The 18,845-nt window shown below is 55.1% G+C and overlaps 1 protein-coding gene across 1 annotated transcript in view; it reads right to left on the bottom strand.

Moving 5' to 3' along the window:
- Nucleotides 1–18,413, bottom strand: part of EFCC1 (EF-hand and coiled-coil domain containing 1) — a 42,274-nt gene extending 23,861 nt beyond the window's left edge. Inside the window, exons 1-2 of the mRNA XM_027587911.1 lie at nt 17,681–18,413; nt 15,927–16,210 (exon numbers count right to left, since the gene is read on the bottom strand). Of these exons, the coding sequence (XP_027443712.1) occupies nt 15,927–16,210; nt 17,681–18,403 (1,007 nt within the window). The 5' untranslated portion in view covers nt 18,404–18,413. The remainder of the gene's footprint in view (nt 1–15,926; nt 16,211–17,680) is intronic.
- Nucleotides 18,414–18,845: the final 432 nt, after the last annotated feature.

The raw sequence follows: 18,845 nt of genomic DNA, 5'->3' as shown, positions 1-18,845 counted from the left end.
CTCCCAAAGAATTCCCTTCCTGCTTCAGTGAGCCGGTGTTATTTCCTGTTGTTTGTGACGTGGATCCCTGGCTGGTATGGCCTTGAGCAACTCGTGTCACCCTTCTAAACTTTACCTTCCTTTCCAAAAAAAAATGTCTTACTGTGGTACGCACCATGGTTACTGCAGGGTGGACAGAATTTCTAGGAATGACTCAAAGTTCCACACCCTAATTCCTGCAGTTCGTGAAGGGGGGGAGGTGTCACTCCCATGATGGTGTTATGTTATATGGTACAGCTGATCTCAAGGGGGTTATTGTTCCCACCTAGTCACATGAGTCCCTTTAAAAACAGAGAGCTCTAGGGGCACCTGGGTGGCTCAGTCAGTTAAACGTCTGCCGTTGGCTCAGGTCATGATCCCAGAGTCCTGGGATCGAGTCCCACATTGGGCTCCCTGCTCAGCTTCTCAGCTTCTCCCTCTCCCTCTGTCCCACCCCCTGCTCAGGCTCTCTATGTCTCTTTCCCACAGAAAGAAAGAAAGAATCTTAAAAAACATAAAAATAAATAAAAACAGAGAGCTCTCTTGGCTGGCACAAGAAAGGTCGTCAGGGAGATCTGAAGCATGAGAAGGACTGGGGTCCTTGCTGGCTGGAAGGTGAATGGGGCCATGTGAAGTGGAGTGTGGAGAGTGACCCCAGGGCCTGACAGCCAGCAAGGAAATGGGGATCTCAGTCCTACAACCGAAAGGAACCTAATTCTGCCAATGCCTGAGTTTGGAAACACACCCCAGAGCCTCTATACCTGGCCAATGACACCTTGATTTCAGCCTCGTGAGAGCCTAGGGAGAACCAAGCCAAGCCTTCCTGGACTTCTGGCCTACACAGTGTGAGATCATAAGTGGGTGTTGTTTTAAGCCACTAAGTTTGTGGTAAGTTGTTATAGTTGCATAGAAACCAAACACAACTGCACAAACAGACACACCCATCTGCCTTGATGGCACACACAACCTCAATTATTCTTTCAAGCATAGAGTGGCCATGTGCTTCTAGAGAAGAGATCTGATTGGTCTGTGCTGATCATGATGATTCCTTCCCTTTACCAAGGATTGGTTTAGGGATAGGCATGTGACGTGCTTCTGGCCAACGAGAGGGGAGGGGAAGTCTTCCAGGAGGATCTCTGGGAAAAGGGAAGTCCAAGAAGGAAGTTATGTTTCTGTCTGTGGATGTGGCAGTGATAACTGAGGCCATGGCAGCCAAACTGTGACCATGAGGGGCATTTGCTGACAGGCCAAGATGACAAACTGAGGAAGACAGTGTGGGAAGATGAAGAACTGTATCCTCGCATGGGCACCTGGGTGGCTCAGTTGGTAAAGCCTCTGACTCTTGATTTTGGCTCATGAGGTCATGACCTCAGGGTCCTAAGATTGAGCGCTGCATCAGGCTCTGAGCTCAGCAGGGAGTCTGCTTGAGATTCTCTCCCTCTCCCTCTGCCCTTCCCCACCACTCTCTCTCTCTCGAATAAATAAATCTTAAAAAGAAAAAAAAAAGAAAAGAACATCACTGAGCTGCAAAGAAACTGTTTTCCCCTGGACTTCTCATGCATGATCATCAGTGTCCTTAAGATTTAAGCTGTTTGGAGTTGGGTTTTCTTTTTTTTTTTTTTTAAGATTTTATTTATTTATTTGAGAGAGAGCACAAGAGGTGGGGAGGGGCAGAGGGAGAAACAGACTCCCCACTGAGCAAGGAGCCCCATGTGGGGCTTGATCCCAGGACCCTGAGATCATGACCTGAGCCGAAGGCAGACGCTTAACCAACTGAGTCACCCAGGCGCCCCTGGACTTGGGTTTTCTGTTTCCTGCAGCCTAAAGAGTTATTACTGAAAATGGCTCACAGTGCTGCTTGGGGGTTAAATGAGGTTGTGTATGGGAAGTCCTTAGCACAGTGCCTCATGCCCAGCAGGTGCTCAGAAATGCTGGCCTGTGTCCTTAGTGCTGCTCCCCTCTGCCTCAGCCCTGGGGTGAGTCACTGTTCAGCTGGAGAAGTGGGGCTGGTGGGGAATATTGATCTGTGTCTTTGTCTGTAGGTATAGCCTTGTCTCAAGACCTTTATAGAAAGGAAGTGGCTTCTATGATTGGGGGGCTGGCTCAGCCAGGGTGAAATCCATAGGAGGGGGAGGTCACAGGCAGGCTGGGCACAGGCAGAACCCCTTCTCTTTTTCAGGGGAGTCCTCAGTCTTGTTTTAAAGGCCTTTCAAATGACAAAATCGGGCCCCCCAGATTATCCAGGATTCTCTCCCTTACTGCAAGTCAGTTGATTATGGACTTAGATAACATTGGCCAAATGCCTTCACAGCAAGTGTAGATTCATGTTTGGACAACTTGAAGCTGTCACCAAGCGACACACTGAGGTGACACATTAGAAGACCATCACCATTTCTCCCCACACACACACCTCCCCCCAAGCCCCCCGGCTCAGCATTTTCTAGAATGGATGGAAAGTGTCACTTGCGTTTGCTTCTCTTTCTGCTTTCAGCCGCCCAATCCACTCAGGCACTCTGTGAGCTTTGGGAAGCTGCAGGACAGACAGGACACCCAGAGCCTGGCCAGGGCCCGCTGAGAGGTGGCGGCTGCCAGGCAGCGGGCCAGGCCCCGGAGCCCGCCCCAGAGGACCTGGGGGCTTGTACACCATGCTTCCTTTGCCGCATGGCATTTCCTGAGTGAAGCCTCGCAGGAAAAGGAGACTAGCATGTGAAAACAAGAGAACAACAGTAGGAAGAAGAGCTTGAGAGGGGGCTGTGGAGGGTGAGCTGAAAATAAATCATCAAGAGGGGAGTGTGGGCCAGTCCTCAGGGGCCTCCAGGCCTGGGCAGTGCTCTCCATGGCCCCTCATCTCTGGCTCCCACCTGCCTTTACTGGGGTGGGGCACAGGTGCAAGGGGACCCATTGGGGTCTCAGTGCTGCTGCTGAGTGGTCTCCAGAAGCATCTGCCAGCCTGGCTGCTAGTTTCATTCTGTGACTCATCGGACAGATGCATTACTGAGCCTGTTGCTGCACTGGGTGCGAGAGACACTGCACTTAGCAGCAGAATAGCCCTTGACCTCATGGAATTTACGTTCCCCTGGGGGACGCAGCCATGAATGAAGTCGTCACAAAAATACATTAAGGATGGAAAAGGCCAGGGGCTCTGAGAGATGGCAGGGGTGCAGACTGGATGGGGCTGGGTCCTCTGAAAAAGTGAGCCCTGGCGGAGGAGACTGGCAGTATGGACGTGAGTTAGGTGGGGCGGGCCCGACAGCGGGCAGGAACTGAAGGCCAGAGGAGCAGTGGGTCGCTGTGGCCAGAGTGGTGTGCACAGCGGGCAGAGTGGAAGACGCCGGGGCCGGATCCGTGGGCTGCGGCCAGATCACTCAGGGCCACGACGATATCTGTGAAGAGGCCAATGTTTATTCTAAGGGCAACAGGAAGCTACGAGGTTAGACGTGGGTTTAGAAAAGCTCCCTCCCACCCCCGGCCACTTTGTGGCCAGTGCACTGGTGGGGAGCTAGGGACAGCCATCACATCTGGGCTGGTGCTGGTGCCCAGTGGGTGGCGGGGGCAGCTGGAGGGGGGCAGGCAGGTTGGAGACTTGGCAGGGACTCAGAGGGGTTGGCTCTGAGATCCCAGCTCAAATGTTACCTCCTCAAGGAAGGCTCCTGCTGTGGACTGAATCCATATGGAGTCCTCACCCCCCCAGCACCTCAGAAAGTGACTGTATTTGGAGACAGGATCTTTACAAAGGTGATCAGGTTCAAATGAGGTCACTGGGGTGGCCCTAATTCAATCTGACTCGTGTCTTCCTAGGAAGAAGACATTCATTAGGACACAGACGCACAGCAGGAGGACTACGTGAGGACACAGGGAGCGGACAGGCATCTGCACTCCCAGGAGAGAGGCCGGAACACAGTCTTCCACAGAGCCTCCAGAAGGATCCACCCCTCCTGACCCTGGCTCTGGGACTTCCGGCCTCCTGAATTGTGAGACAATCCATGTCTCTTTAAGCCAGCCAGCCCGTGGTATTCATCATGCAGCCAGGCTGACTGATACACTTAGTGCCACAGTCAAGCAGCCTCCCCCACCTCGTCCATCCTTCATTGCTCCTGTTTACTGCCACCCATTGGTTGACTGTCTCCCCCAGCCAGGAGGTCAGTCCCATGAGGGCAGCAGAGACTTTGCCTTGGTCATGGTGGCCAGCATAGCATCAGCGCTCTCTGGGCATGCAACAAAATTTGGGTGAATGAAGAAAAGTCAGTAGTTGTTTCTGACAGAAATTGTGAAGAGACCAAGTGAAGAATCTCTGCTCCCACCCCTACTGGGTCTCTCACTGCTGTTGGCCCGAAGCTTCTCCAAGTCACCTCAGTCCTCTCAGGAGGAGTGTCCCCTCCATCCCTCATTCAGAGCAGACAATGGGAAACCGCACATGTTTCTGATGGTCCATGCACCTGCCGGTCAGGAGGAAACCCTCATCTTTCTGGGCTTGGCCCTCTGCTGGGCTCAGTGGCAGCAGGGACAGAAAAGCGGGGTACTGGGTGCCATCACTGCCCACAAGAAGCTCCCAGTCTACGGAGAGTCCACCCTCCTCCCTTATGCCATGTGACACAGGCCTGGTCAATCACAGAAATTGGTCCAGAGTAGTTACACGACCCCCACCTGGGCCAATCAGCACATTCCTTGTCCCTGGTGTCAATGATTGATTCAAGGATGGGCATAATCATATCAGGATAATCAAAGCTAATCTAAGGATTTTGTTGGAACTACTGGAAAAGAAAAGCTCTTTCTCTTGGGGATGATTGGGAGGATGGGAACTCATCCAGTGTTGGCAGCTGTCTGCTCCCATATAGGAAGAATGTCTGAATGTGAAGCCAACTAGAGGAAAGCAGAGATAAGAGATAGAGAGATTCCATGTGTCATTGTTTGGGCTCCTAGATCCAGCCATGCCTGAAGCCATACTCTCAAGCTTATGAGTAGATAATGCCCCCCCCCTTAAAGATTTATTTACTTATTTTGAGAAAGAGGTGAGAGGGGGAGGGGGAGAGGGAGGAAGAATCTCCAGCAGATTCCCCACTGAGCGCAGAGCCTGACACAGGGCTCTATCTCAGGACCCTGACTGAGATCATGACCTGAGCTGAAACCAAGAGTCAGATGCTCAACTGACTGAGCCACCCAGATGCACCAATGCTCCCCCACTTTAAAATTTAAGGCAGTTTGGGTTTAGCTTCAGTCATTAGCAACAAGTTCCCAATATAATACAGATCTCCCTTTACCTTGAAAAAAGCATGCATTTATTTCTCACCATTTCCCCTATACAAGAGCACCTTGATTATCTATACCCCAGGTCATCCCATCAGAACATTCTGGAGACCATGTGCCCACTCCCTCATGTGCTCCAGGGTTTCTCTGGCTTGGGTCTCAGGCAGAAGCCATCTCTACCACCCAAAACTCGAGGCCAGCCAATGTCAGAATCCTGGCTCTGGAGCAGCAAGGCATGGCAGGCCTCCACCCAGGCACTGGCTCCTTCTTCCAGTGTTTCCAGCACATTCTTATGTGGATGGGACCACCCTAGATGAGGGGAACCATCCACATGTACCAGGACCTCTGACTCTCTGGAACATCACTACACTACACTACACAACAAACTTCCAAAAAATTTCCAACATCTGGCTCCGAGGTCCAAACATCCGCTTTTTTGTTTCCCCTTTGCTTGATGCCATGTTACAGCCTTTATACTTCTTTGGATTTTTGCTTCCAGAAAGGAAATTCATGGGCTGGACGTCTACTGGTTTTGTCTGACCTGTGTCCTTCTTTCCTCTCTTGGCAACAGCCCCCTTGTCGCTTTGAGGAGCGGCCCCGCCTCCATCTCTCCCAGACTGCAGGGTGGCGGTGTGCTCCGGCCCTGGCCAGATGGAGTATGCCAGCACCCTGGCCTCAGGCATCCCAGTGCTGGAGCTGTCACCCAGGTTGGGTCAGCCACGCTCTTCCCTGCGACTTTATGCACAGGTGCTGGAAAGCAGTAGGTTGGGTCACCGAATTTGAAAAGTGATGACTCTGGGGTCACTGCAGCCCTATTCCCCACCATGTGGAGCACGAGTGAGGAAAGCCAAGTGGGGACAAGCAGAGCTATAGGATGCATGGAATGTGCCAGTGGCATGGGACTTTCAGCCTGCTCCAGAGTGTGGAGCAGACACATGAATGCTCCTCACAGATGAGAAGGCCCCCCCACACGAGAGGGCCAAACCCTGACAATGACATCCGTGAGTGCTAAGTATGTGCCAGGCACGATGTGAAGTGCTTTTTAGATCCTGTTTAATTCTTACCTCATGATCTAGGCACTAAAATTAACCCATTTTCCAGATGAGGAAACTAAGGCACAAACAGGTCGAATCAGAGTTTCCCAAGAAGTGTCAAGGCACCAAAGAAAAGAGACAGCATATCGAGGTAAGTGGACAAGGTGGGTCATGGCCAAAGGCAACTGGTCCGGCACCTCAGGCTGCCCTGGGTCCTATGTGGCTGGCTCTGACCTGGGGACCCTGGTCCACTTGGAACCCATCTGCATGCCTCAGGCCACCCACCTGGCGTGGAACTGGACAAGCTGGGACTTGAAAGCTGGGGATCTCAGAGCCCAGCCCCTAATCTAACCACAGAGACATGGGAACTTAAGCTTGTTCCAAACCACCCAAGGGAAGCAGCACAGACAGCCTTAGGCTCCGGTACTCTTGAGGGCTGTGCCCTCTCCTACTGGGTGACCTTGGGCAGATCACTGTCCCTCTGTGGGCTCCAGCTTCCTCTCTGAAGGACACATCTGCAGCATGCATTAGCTGGTACAGTCCAGATCCCTCTCCCTGGTAGGGGCACAAAGCCCCAGACCCTGGGCTGTCAGCCAAAAGTGTGGGCTCACCTCTGTTCTCAGAGAAATCCAGCTGGGGGCATGCATTTGAATGAAGGTAGACTTCCCTGGGAGATACTATTGATCAAAGAATGCCACAGTTCCTCTGACTTGCTGTCTCCATTCTTGGGGCTGAAAAGGCCTCCCCCATTCTCCGGGCCCTTCTGCCTCTCTGTGACCCCGCTCTGGCCATGATGTTCACATAGACATCCACTAGTGGTTTCTGGGCAGGTTTCACTTTCTGGATAGAAAAGAACAAGATGTCCCCCTTCCTTCTGCCTTCAATAGGGTTGTGGAGGCCACATGTCTGAAGGAACACTGTGAAGACTCATGAGAGCCACTCCCGGACTTCTAGGCGAGGAGAGGGCAAGGAACCCCAATGTATTCAAACCACTGTTAGGTGAGTTCTTGGCAGCTTGCAGCTGAAAACATCCCTAACTGACAAATGCACCACTAGGGACAACTTCCTGGCTGCCCGCAGAATGGCATCCTTACACAGGTGTGGTGTGACGGCCCACCTGCAATGCCGGGCCAGAGTCTATCACCTGTGGACGATGTGGCAAGAGGCGTCAGGGAGGTAGTACGATTTTGTACCTGGAGCTTGAATCTAGATCCAGGTGGTGTAGCTTGCTAAGGACGGCTTTGCAAACTCTGGCTGCAATTTCAGGGGGATGTAGCTAGGGGAGAAAAGGTTCGGTGACCCCCCTCCACCCCTGCCACCGACTCAAGGCTTCATGCGCTCTGGCAGGACCCCGACCAGTCCGGAGAATCCACACTCACGGGACACTGCCCAGCCACCTCGGGCTGTGCCCGGTGGTATCCTTTGCTGAGATGGGCTCCTTTGAGTTTGTCACTGTAAACGCAACCCATGTAAAATTCATGAGGCAGAATGCTCATGTCCTCTGACCTCTGAGCTCTCCATCTATTCCATGCTTTTCTAGCATGTCCACCATTATACTGGAGTGCCGTGTTAATACCCAATGTTAACACAGATGTGAAATTCAGATGTGTGTGCTCTACCCAGTTCCCTAACCCACTGTGAGGTGAGAATATCAAGACTTATTCTGGGTCCTCTTGCTGGCTCCTCTACCCAGAGGCAAGTCCTCCTTGCCAGTGCAACAACCGTATCTGGCTCTAAAGTCTGTTTCAGCCCGCAAATCCTAAGGTTCCATCCTTGCAGAAGGCTCTGTCTTGGAATAGAGAACAGCAGGCCCGAGGCTCCCCCCAGCTCCTGGCAAGGCCTCCAGGTATGGGGCTGCTGGTCTATCCCTTCTCAGGTGCTGGGGGTCAGGCCCTGCGTCTTCTCTCTCTGGGCCCAGATACAGCCTCCTCACCTGCCTCCTTGCCTCTAGTCGTCCCTCCTGCCTGATCTGTCCTCCACACGCAGCCAGAGGGGTCTCCGTGAAGCTCAAATCTGATTACTTTTCTCCTTGCATAGCCCTTCTCTGTCTCCCTTGTTATCTGGGGTAAAGGCCTCATGTTCAGCCTGGTGCTCAGATCCTTCGCCACCCACTGCCTGCCTTCCAGCTTCCGCTTCTGCCACTTTCCACTTCAAACCGTCCACCACAGTAAGTCTTTCTGTTCCCAGGAGGCACCAGGGCCCTTCACATCTCTAAGCCCTTGTATTCACTGCAACCTGCATTTGCAATGCCTGAGAAAACTCCTACTCACCCTTCAACACCCAGCTTGGATGATGGCATTCCCCTAAGAGATGTCCTGACCCCTAGCCAGTCATTTATGCCTCCTCTGTGCTTGTCTACACTCTGCAACTTTGTTAGTGTCCTGTCTACAATCGGCTGAGACTGTCCATTGTTTGCTGGGGGGGTCTCCAGAGACAGAAGGCCCTCTAGGGGCCGGACTCTGTGAATAGTAACGATACCAACCACCACCACCGTTAGCGTTCATGAGGGATCAATAATAATAATTTCCAATATTTATTAAGCATTTTCTCAGTGCTAAGCACTATTCTAGGTGCTTTACATGTATTAGCATTCTGAATCTTTAAATACCCTAGGAAGTGGATATTAGTACTAGTAGTAATAATAATATTTTCCTCACCCCCATTTTACAGATGAGGAAACCAAAGCTCACAAAATGAGAGTAACTTGCTGCAGGTCACACTCCCGGAGCTGTACTTCCAGCTACTGCACCCCACCGTCTCTCCATGTCTCACTGGATATTCACCCCAGACCCAGAAGAACAGAACCCCATGCCTACTTTGTGAATGAGGAGACGGGGGCTCACGGAGAGAAAGGGAAGGGCTCAAAGCCCCACAGGAACTATGTGGAAAAACTGGGATTCAAACCCAGGTAAGGCTGGGCCTCCTTAGCCTGGGCCTCGACCCGCCACGCCCATCTCCATGGTGGAGGGGGGGTCCCAGGCCAGAGCGTGCAGCCGGTGCCTGGCCAGCACTGCCCCTTTGTGAGCCCCGGGTATGGTCCCTGAGAGAAAGGCCTCAGTTCCCACCAGCGGCCACCCACACACCTGCTTCCAAGACTAATGGAATCCGTGGCCAGACGCCTCCCAGCTCCAGATGGTGCTCCATGCCCCACTGCCCCGCCTCTGCCTGTCTGCTTCCCTCCCTCCCCTGACCTGCTGACTTTGCCCCCCCTTCCCCAAGGTCAGACTGCGCTGCTGCAATAGGGCAGAAGAAAGGAGGTGTCCCTCCGATGGCCTCATCTTTGTGTCCCCTCCATGGTGGCCTCCTTGGTGGCCGGCCAAATGAGCTGTCCTCCTACCCGCTCCCCCCCCCCCCCCCCCACCAAGCCTTTTCATCTTCTATCCCAGACAACAAAGCCACGGAGGCCAGGCGGAGGCCCCTCCTCCCTGCTCCAGCTGAGCTTGGTTTTTCAGTCTCCTTTTATGTGAATTTGAGCCCAGCCCCTGCCCAGGGGTATTGGCCTCAGGCTGCCTGCCCAGGTGTCCTGAAGGCCCAGCTGCCCCTCAGGGCAAAGCCAAGGCAGGCGCAGCAGGCAAATGGCTGAGACACCAGGGGCTTCAAGAGAAGGTGGAGATGCCCACAAACCCCCAGTCCCCGAGTCAAGGGCAGGTCCTCCAGGAGCACCACTCCTCTTGAAGCAGGATCTGTCCACTAGGCCACTCACTCAGGGCTCACCTTGTGCTGGAGTCCCATATGCCCACACCCTCCTCACCAAGACAGGTTTGGGGTCAGTGTCCACCTGCATGTTCAAGGGTCCATTCATTCGCCATCTTGTGAGCCCGGGGCTGGGTGCTGGCCTAAAGAAATGCCAACACGGGCTACCTTGGCGAGGGTGCAGAGTACCCCTAGCCACCCCAAGGCATTCAGCAACCTGGAAAAGCCAACTTTGAGACAAGCGTGTTCTGTGTCTAACCAGGCTTCCTCCTGGGGCCTCCACCATCCAGGGAGGCTCCAGCTGCCACAGGTGGCCTGTTTTTTGAGACAAGAAAAGGGATTTGGGCCACAAGCTCCAGAGAGAGGCAAAGGTGGGGGGCGTGTGTTGTTTAACACACATGGGCTATGCTCCTCCTTGATTCTCCTGTGAAGAGCTCAGTCCTAGAGTTTGATGGGGCTGGCTGTGGCTCCAGCAGGGAGTATGTGACCAAGGTTTCACCAATCAGAATATCAAATCGTCTTCACCCCCCTGATGTGTTCAGGGATGAACATGTGTCCAAGTTGGTTCAATAATTTCCAGTTCCAGGAATTCAGTGGGATGGCTCAGATGAGAGATGATCTTTCTATTGGACTTGAAGCTTTGAAGAGGTAAGCACCCCAAAGGCTACCAGGGGAGAGAACTTGCCTGAGAGCAAAGCAGAGCTTCTATATTCTGGTGACATTGTTTGAGTACCTGGATCCAGCCATGCCTGAAGCTGGCCGGCTACCCTTTCCAGGAGACACTTTCTTTTTTAACCCAAGTCAGTTAGAGGCAGGCTTTCAGGCACTCATCTAAGAGAGACGGCTAATAGAAAGAGAAAACAGAGAAGAGAAAGGTGGAGAGTGACTGGGTATAATTTGGGAGAAGTAACAGTAAAACACCCTTGTTAAATGTGGGGTCAAATGACATCTCATGAATCATGATGTCAAATATTCATATAAAACTATCATTGTAATGTAATCTGTACACTCCCCCCACCCTAAATCATCAGTAAGGTCTACTGTGCTCAAAAATATGTTGGGAGGAGAGACTATTTTGTGGGATTGGAAGAAGAATCTGAGTCTCTCCTCTGAGATGTGGTGTGACCAGCTGTGGGAAGTGAGAGCTTAGAGGCTGTGATGGAACAGGTAATCCTTCCTGGCTGATTGGGCTGTGTAGGTGAGCCCCTGGGTTTTGGCCTGAAGAGCGCTTTGGTTCCTGGAATACTTCTATATGATCTGGGACTCCCACAGCTGGGGCCCCTCTGCACCCAGCACATTTGTGTCCTAACATGCATGTTCATGACCTGCTCCCCTCAGGCCCCAGAAGAGCTTCTGAGGGCAATGGACACGTCTGTGCCATTCCTGGTTACCCGAGGCATCCACTTTCTCCATAGAAGCTGCATAGGAAATGTGGAACTAATAAGTGAGCATCCCCAATTGCTTAAATATTTACTCTCCATTCTCTTAGGTTCCTGGCCAGGATGGTGCATTGAGGTGCTAGGGGAGGTTTCCTTTCCGTGAACAAATACATAGAAGTACTGGATAAAATATAACCATTTAAAGTATACAGAGCCAAGGGGTGCCTGGGCGGCTCAGTTGGTTAAGCATCTGCCTTCGGCTCAGGTCATGATCCCGGGGTCCTGGGATCGAGTCCCACATCGGGCTCCCTGCTCGGCGGGAAGCCTGCTTCTCCCTCTCTCACTCCCCCCTGCTTGTGTTCCCTCTCTCGCTGTGTCTCTCTCTGTCAAATAAATAAAATAAAATCTTTAAAAAAAGCATCTGCCTTCGGCTCAGGTCATGATCCCCGGGGTTCCAGGATCCAGCCCCGCGTTGGGCTCCCTGCTCAGTGGGGAGCCTGCTTCTCCCTCTCCCGTTCCCCCTGTTTGTGCTCTCTCCTCTTACTCTCTTGCTTTCTCTCTCTCAAATAAATAAATAAAATCTTAAAAAAAAAAAAAAAAGAATGCAGAGGCAAGGTCAAGAACAAGGAGAGATCAGATCTCCAGCTTGCATGGGATGCAGAAGATGGACCTGAAATTCCCACAGAGGGGTCGGGACTGGGGTTCTAATGCCCAATGGGGATAGCTACTGAAGGCCTCGCCTGAGGAGTTCATACAAGGAGGCTCCTGCATGAAGCTAGGGGCCCTCCAGGGGCTGTCTCATCCAGGAGCAAAGGTGAGAAGAACCCTACTTACTGGCCTTGGGATGGTGTCCCCGGATATGGAGCTCAATTTCTCTCGACCTGTGTAGTTATGAAACTTCAAGCCAAGAAATGAAATTAGAAACTGGCCCAGAATCAGGCCCTGGTGGGACAGTTCTGGACGCAACTCCACAACCTTGGTGATGGGTGGATTCTCCAGGATCATGGCTTCTGCCAAAGAGGGGCTCACTGTCAACTATCACAATAGCACACCGAGAACTTGTCATTATCACAGCAAGAGCAGAGATAAAACACCAGGGAAAGCTCAGATGTTGTGGCAATCCCAAAGAGACTGGAAAAGAAGGATGTTTAAACGAGAAAGAGATGAAGGACTGGAGAGAACCCACAACACAAGGACTGAGCGGGATGGGAACGAATGTGCAGTTTTGAAAAAGAAATACATGGAAGTCCAGATGGTTACATGGATGTCATTTTAGGGCAACAGCAGAGAAGAGGAAAGGACATTTATTCAGAGTTGGGAGACTCACCAGGTGCTGAAACAGCCAAGTGTTGGTTAGGAGATCACCCCCATGGCTCTATTTCCTCATTTGAAAAAAGGTGGCATAATACCAGCCTCCAAGCGTTATGAGAAGATCAGAGTGGGTCATTTTCTGTGACAGCCCTGGAAAAGTGTGAGTCGGGTCATGCATGCTAACCAAATGGCTTCAAGGTGTCATTCCCAGGAGGGATTTCAGTCATTGCACTGTTTCCCCCCCCAGAGATACATCTGCAGAACACCTGGAGGCAGTCGAGAGTGACGTCACTTAAGAGGGGTGCTGGGGCTCTAGTCTTTGGGGTATGGTGCTCCTTCCATCCCCCAGCACCTCTACACTGCAGGCCCAATGGGTCTGGCCACGGAGGAAGGAGGTTCAGCTTAACAAGCAGGGGACATCTGAGTTCCAGCCCCCCTGCAGGCTATGAAAGGTCCTGCAGGTGTTTGGGGCGGGGCAGGGGGGTGAGGGGAGTCCAGGAGGACCTGTGCACGTTGCCAGGCTGGCCTGGGGTATGTGGCTTTGGGCTGTTCGGGCTGGGGTTTGGATCCTAGCTTGTCACTTGCTGTGCCACACCAGCAAGATGCTTCCTCTCTGGCCTCGGTCTTCTCATCTGTGAAGTGTAGATGATAATTAATACCTTTCTCTTAGGCCAGTTGAGGGGCTCATTTGAGCGAATGTGGGGAAAGTGTCCGGCATCACGCCTGGTACACAGGTGATGCTCAATGCATGTCCTTGGCTGTCCTATGCCCTCCCCTTTCCTTTCTTCAAAGGAGGAGAGCTTTGGGGCAAGTCAGCCCACAGACTCTGCCCATAGAAAGCAGGCAGAGGAGAGGTCTGCCTCCTGGGGCTGGGCATGGGTTAGGGGGCATGTTTGTAGAGGGACAGGAAAACAAGCAGCAGAGCCATCTCCTAATCACCATGACCTCCACACCATGTCACTCGTTCTCTGGCCCTCAGTTTTCTCATTCACTCGACATCTCCTTGGAGACTGCAGTAACTGCTCCTCTTTCTCCTCACCAAGAGAACCCAATTGTGTTTGGGGCATCAATATGGCCAGATCCTCCTGCAGATAGGAACAGCCACGTGACACGGTTCTGGCCCAGGAGATGGAGGTGCAAATTGTGATGGGGCGTAGGGGTTATCTCTCCCTGAACACAAAGGCAAAGCCCACTTGAAGAAAATCTTCCCCACCCTCAACCTTGCCCGTCCTCCTCATGCCTGAATGGCAGACACGAGGCCTGCAGGTATGGCAGCCGTCTGGTAACTGTGCGTCAACAACAAAGGCTAAGGTGGAAAAAAAGAAAGGACACAGGCTGTGGGGGCAGGCCGACCTTACTCTTCCACTTCCTGGCTGTGTGGCCTCGGGTGTGTGACTTCACTTCTCAGAGCCTCACTTCCCACCGTCTGTCAAATGGGGATAATACCTCTACCTTGCACAGTTCTTGTGAGGATTAAATGGTGCCATGGATACAAATCCACCTTTTCTACTGTAAAGGGCAATCCAGATGTTCGTAGTGGCTCTTACATCATGCTATAGAGGACAGTTACTTTAGGGGAAAACAAAGAAGAGACCCTTTATTTCTCCTCTTGGAGAAGGCTCCAAGGCTGGACACGGGCCCCAAGCCAGCCAGCCCAGCCCTTGAGCCGATCAGCTATGCAAACAGGAAGTGGCTATCCAAACATTTGGAGCCGCAGGAGGCTGGCCCAGGATGGGCCTCTTCATGGAGGCCTCTCTCCACATTGTGCCTTCTCATCGCCCAGCCGTGAGCACCTCCAAAGTCAAGGAGGCGGTCCCCCCTCTCAGGGGCTGCGTTCAAAGCCTCCCCTTCTGGTTGCCCTGCCCACCAGCCTGGGCCAGGCCGCCTTCCTTTCCAGCTGGAGGAAGGCAACAGCCCCTCTGTGAGCTCCCCACCGTCTTTTGCTCTTCCCTCTCCTCCCACCTCTTTGTCACAACTGTGGCCAGGGTAATTTTTTTTGAAATGCAAATCAGTTCTTGTCACCCTCTTGCCGAAAACTTCTGTGTTCTCTTTGAGGGAAGGATTGAGGTTCCTGACAACCTGATGGCCCGGCCTCTGCCTGCCTCTCCAGTTTTCCTCCTCCAGCCAGCCTGGCCTCCTTTCAGTTTCTGGGATGTGCCACGGTCCCTGCTGTCTCAGGGCTTTGTCTGCAGTGGTCCCATTTTCTAGAACACTCTCACCTTCTCCCCTCCTCCTCTCCCTGGCCCGTCTTGCCACGTAACCACCTATTCTCAGCTCTCAGCCCAAGTGTCACTCAGGGTCTGGCTGAGGCTGCAGCAAGCATGACGAAGGTCCTGCTCTGCCCCCATCGCTTTCATCCAGCCTGTTGCCATTCATCTAGTCACATGCTGGTCTTACACGCTCAGTAGGGGCTACTCAGGGCAGGGATTTCGGGTTGCCGTGTTCCCAGTCACATCCCTGCTACCTGGCACGGCCTCTGTATGGAGCCGGTGCCCAGTAAATGTGGCAGTCAGGCAGGCAGGCGTGCTTTGTGACTCAAAACAGAGATGGAGCTGTTTACTGAGCACCTACTGTGTGCCAGGTGGGACCTCGCGGCCTCTTCACAGCTGTCCTGGCAGGCAGGGACTAGAGTCCCTGTGTTCTACCAAAAGGGGAAACAGAAGCTCCAAGAGGGGCAGTGACTTGCCCAAGGTCACACATCTGGCAGAGGCCCTGCTAGGATTTGACACTCCGTCCCACGCCCAGCTTCCTGCCTGGTCGAGCTAGCACCAGGGATCATTGCACATCTGTTTCCTCATCTGCAGAATGGGGATGAGGCGGGACCTACCTCACAGGGCTGTTGTGAGGATTCAGTCGGTTAGGCCACTCAAGAGCTTCGCTCAGAGCCTGGCACACATTAAGCGCTCAGTGACCGTGAGCTATCATCGCCATGGTTATCGTGTTGGTCAGAGAACAAATAAAAATAACTACATCCTCTTGGGACCCACGAAAGGGCCAGTGGAAGGTCTCTGTGGGTGAACAGGCACATGAATGGATGGGTGGGTGGAGAGCAAGCGAATGAGGGGATGAATGACTGAAGACATGGAAGAACAGCCGAGCCAACGGAGGGATGCACGCACGAACGTGTGAACGAACAGAGAAACACGAGAACGAGTGTATGTGCGGGGAGGTATGCACACCTGAGGTCTGGGAGACCCGGGGCTGACTTGGGGCACCCGGGCCGCATCCCGCCCCCCGCCCGGCTCACCTGTAGCGCCGCAGCTCGCCCTCCAGCCGCCGCACCCAGCGCTGCAGGCCGGGCACCTGTCGCGCCAGCGCCTCGAGCTCGCGCACGCGGCCCAGGCTGCGCAGCACCGCCTCCCGGGCCTCCTCGGCGCGCCGCCGCACCTCGGCCTGGCCCTGGCGCAGCCGCCCCGCGCGGGCCTCGGCTACCGCCAGAGCGCCCCGCGCCTGCCGCAGCTCCCGCGCCGCCGCCTCGGGCCCGTCGCGCCCCGACTCCTGCGCGCCCGCCTGGCTCTTCCAGAGGCCGACCTGCGGGGACAGGGCCGCGGGGACCGCGGTGAGCGCCTCGCGTCGGCCACCGGCCACGACCGCGGCCACCGTGCCCGCGCCCTCCCCCCGCCCCGAAGCTCCCACGGCGCACGTTTATTGCGCGCCCTGCCTACTGCTCCCAGGCTGGTCTGAACTCGTTTAATCCTCGCAACAACCCAAATGAGGCAGGAGCTCTAATTATCCCCTTTTTCCTGGGTTAGGGAAACTGAGCCACAGTGCCCAGTATTCCCATCTTTGCGCGGTACCAATAATTCCCGAACTTCACGACTCTTCTCTTCTTCTGTGACTCCTCCGATCCCTAGACTCGAGGAACAATCTAAGCGTCTCAAAAAGGCGTTTCTGGACCTCCCTGTGTCTGGTCAATAGACTCTTCTTGAGGGTGGGGTTTTTGTCTGTCTTGTTTACCGCTGTGTCTCTGACGCCTTAACCAGGTCTGGCACACAGTAAGTGCTCAATATATACCTGGAGAATGAATGATCCTGGAACATCTTGCTCCGCACCCTGGGAGCCATTTCCCACTCCCACCCTTTGCTTCTCTTGTACTCCTAGGCCGCCAGCCCTTGCCTGTCCATAGCTATGACCTCTGAAAGTGGCCCCCTGCCACCCCTCCGCATACACAGCCTGCCCTCTGCCGCTCAGGGCTGGTGACTGGGCAATGGGCAGAGTGGGGCTAATGCAAGTCAGCTCCCTCCTGATCTATGGTCCCTTGGGGCAGAGGCTCTTCTCTTCCTCCTCCCACCCCCATCGCCCTTGGCTGAGCACAGTGCTGAGCACAGTGCTGAAGTGTTTGTTGACTGAATCCCAGATGCTTGGGCTGGGTCCATATCTCACTCAGTGCTTCCTTCTCAACATCCCAGAGGTATGGCCCCGAACGGGTTCGGTGGCCAGTGACTGCCCGATGAACAGTGACACTATCTATTTAGCACCTGGGCCCTGGCCCTGAGGGAGGCCCATAAATACTTGCTGAATGACCCATAGAGCTGCCAGTCTACCCATTAGGCAGGAAGCTCCTTAAGGGTGGGGGCAGGGCCTTTTTCACCCCTTATCTCCTAAACCGCCCTTCACCCCCCAGCCTGGCACCACAGAGAACTCAAGATGCCTGTTGAATGACTGAATGTGCCAGACGGCCCAGGTTTCCTGGGAGAGTTCAACTACCGGGTTAGAAGAGGCAAGACGACATAGTGAGGGTGGGGGGACCGCGTGGGATGGTGATCCGGGTGGGACAGGGGTTTTAGAGGTGGAATGGGTGGGGGGGGCTGGAGTGGGTTGAATGCAATGGGGGTGGGATAGGGGGAGGACGCAAGTGAGCCGAAGTGGGGTGGGGCTGCCCTCTCTTCCCCCTTCCACTTCCTCAGCAGGTCCCGGGCTGCTCAAGCGACCCCCGCCCGCCTGCAGTCACGCCGCCCGCCTCCAGTCACGCCGCCCCCCTCCCTCCGCGCCGGCGCGCACCTGCAGCGCTAGACAGCGCGCGTCGCTGCTCTGCAGCGCGGCCCGCAGGTCCTCCACCAGCTCGCGCAGGCTGCTGTTCTCCTCCTCCAACCGCGCCAGGCGCTCGCCGTCCCGGCCGCCCTCGGGGCCGCCGTCCGGGGCGGACGTGCGGGGCGGGCGGCGGCGGCGGCGCGGGCGGCGCAGGCGGATCTGCGTCTCGATGTGCTCGCTGAGAGCGCCGCGGGGCAGCCGGGGCCCCGCGCGGGTGCCGAAGTAGCCGCAGAGGCGCGCGTGGAACTGGCGGAAGGTGAGCTCGGGCGGCTCCGCGCGCAGCGCCAGGCGCGCCTCCTCTTCGGCATCCGCGTCCCTGTCGGTGGCCACCCCAGCGGCCGCGTCCCCGGCGGTCGCATCCCCCGGATTCGTGTCTCGGGCGGCCGCATCCCCGGAGGCCTCCCCGGCGGCGGCCCCCTCGGCGCGCAGCCCCAGCACGGCGCAGAGAGCGCGGAAGTCAGCGCGGGGCAGGCGGCCGGCGCCGCGGCAGTCCAGGTGATGGAAGACCTCTTGCAGGTACTGGTCCAGGCCGGTGGCCAGCACCACGATCTCGTTCTCCACGCCGCGGTCCAGCCCGTAGTGGTGCGCTAGGGCGCTCAGCAGCCACTGGGTGCGCCGCGCGGGTCGCCGGTACGGGTCACCCACCGCGCCCTCCATGCCGGCCTCCCGGAGGCCCGGGCCGCTCGCCTGCATCGCTGCGGCGCGTCTCTCCTCGGGTCCCTCCGCCCCGCCACTTCCAGGGGCGGCCCCAGAGTTCTTCGAAAGGAGGGGCTTAGCGGCCGCGGTCTGGTTGGAGCGGCGCGGAGGGCCGTGTCCAGCAGCTGCTCTGGCTTGGCCGGGCGTCTGTGTTTACTCGGGTTCGTTTGGAGGAGGCTGGGGTAGGGGGCCTGGTCCCTCTCTGTCTTGCTTCTCCGGGTGACCCCCGCTCTCTTCTCCCCTCATCACTCCAGGGGCGTCCCTGGCGTCTCCTTTTCCCTTCCCACTCCCGGCTCTGTGGGCTTTCAACTCCGGCACCCTCTGTCCCACCCACCGTGAGCTGAGAGTTGGCCCCGGGACCAGCGCGAGGCATGGGCGCAGGATAGGAAGCCGGGGAGAGAGAGAGGGTAGCTGCCTGGTCTTGTTGCTGGGGGTGTGT

The sequence above is a fragment of the Zalophus californianus genome, chromosome 1 (assembly GCF_009762305.2).
Source record: "Zalophus californianus isolate mZalCal1 chromosome 1, mZalCal1.pri.v2, whole genome shotgun sequence".
NCBI classification, from domain to species: domain Eukaryota; kingdom Metazoa; phylum Chordata; class Mammalia; order Carnivora; family Otariidae; genus Zalophus; species Zalophus californianus.
The sequence above is the reverse complement of the archived record's forward strand: the minus strand, read 5'-3'. Positions and strand labels throughout refer to the sequence as shown.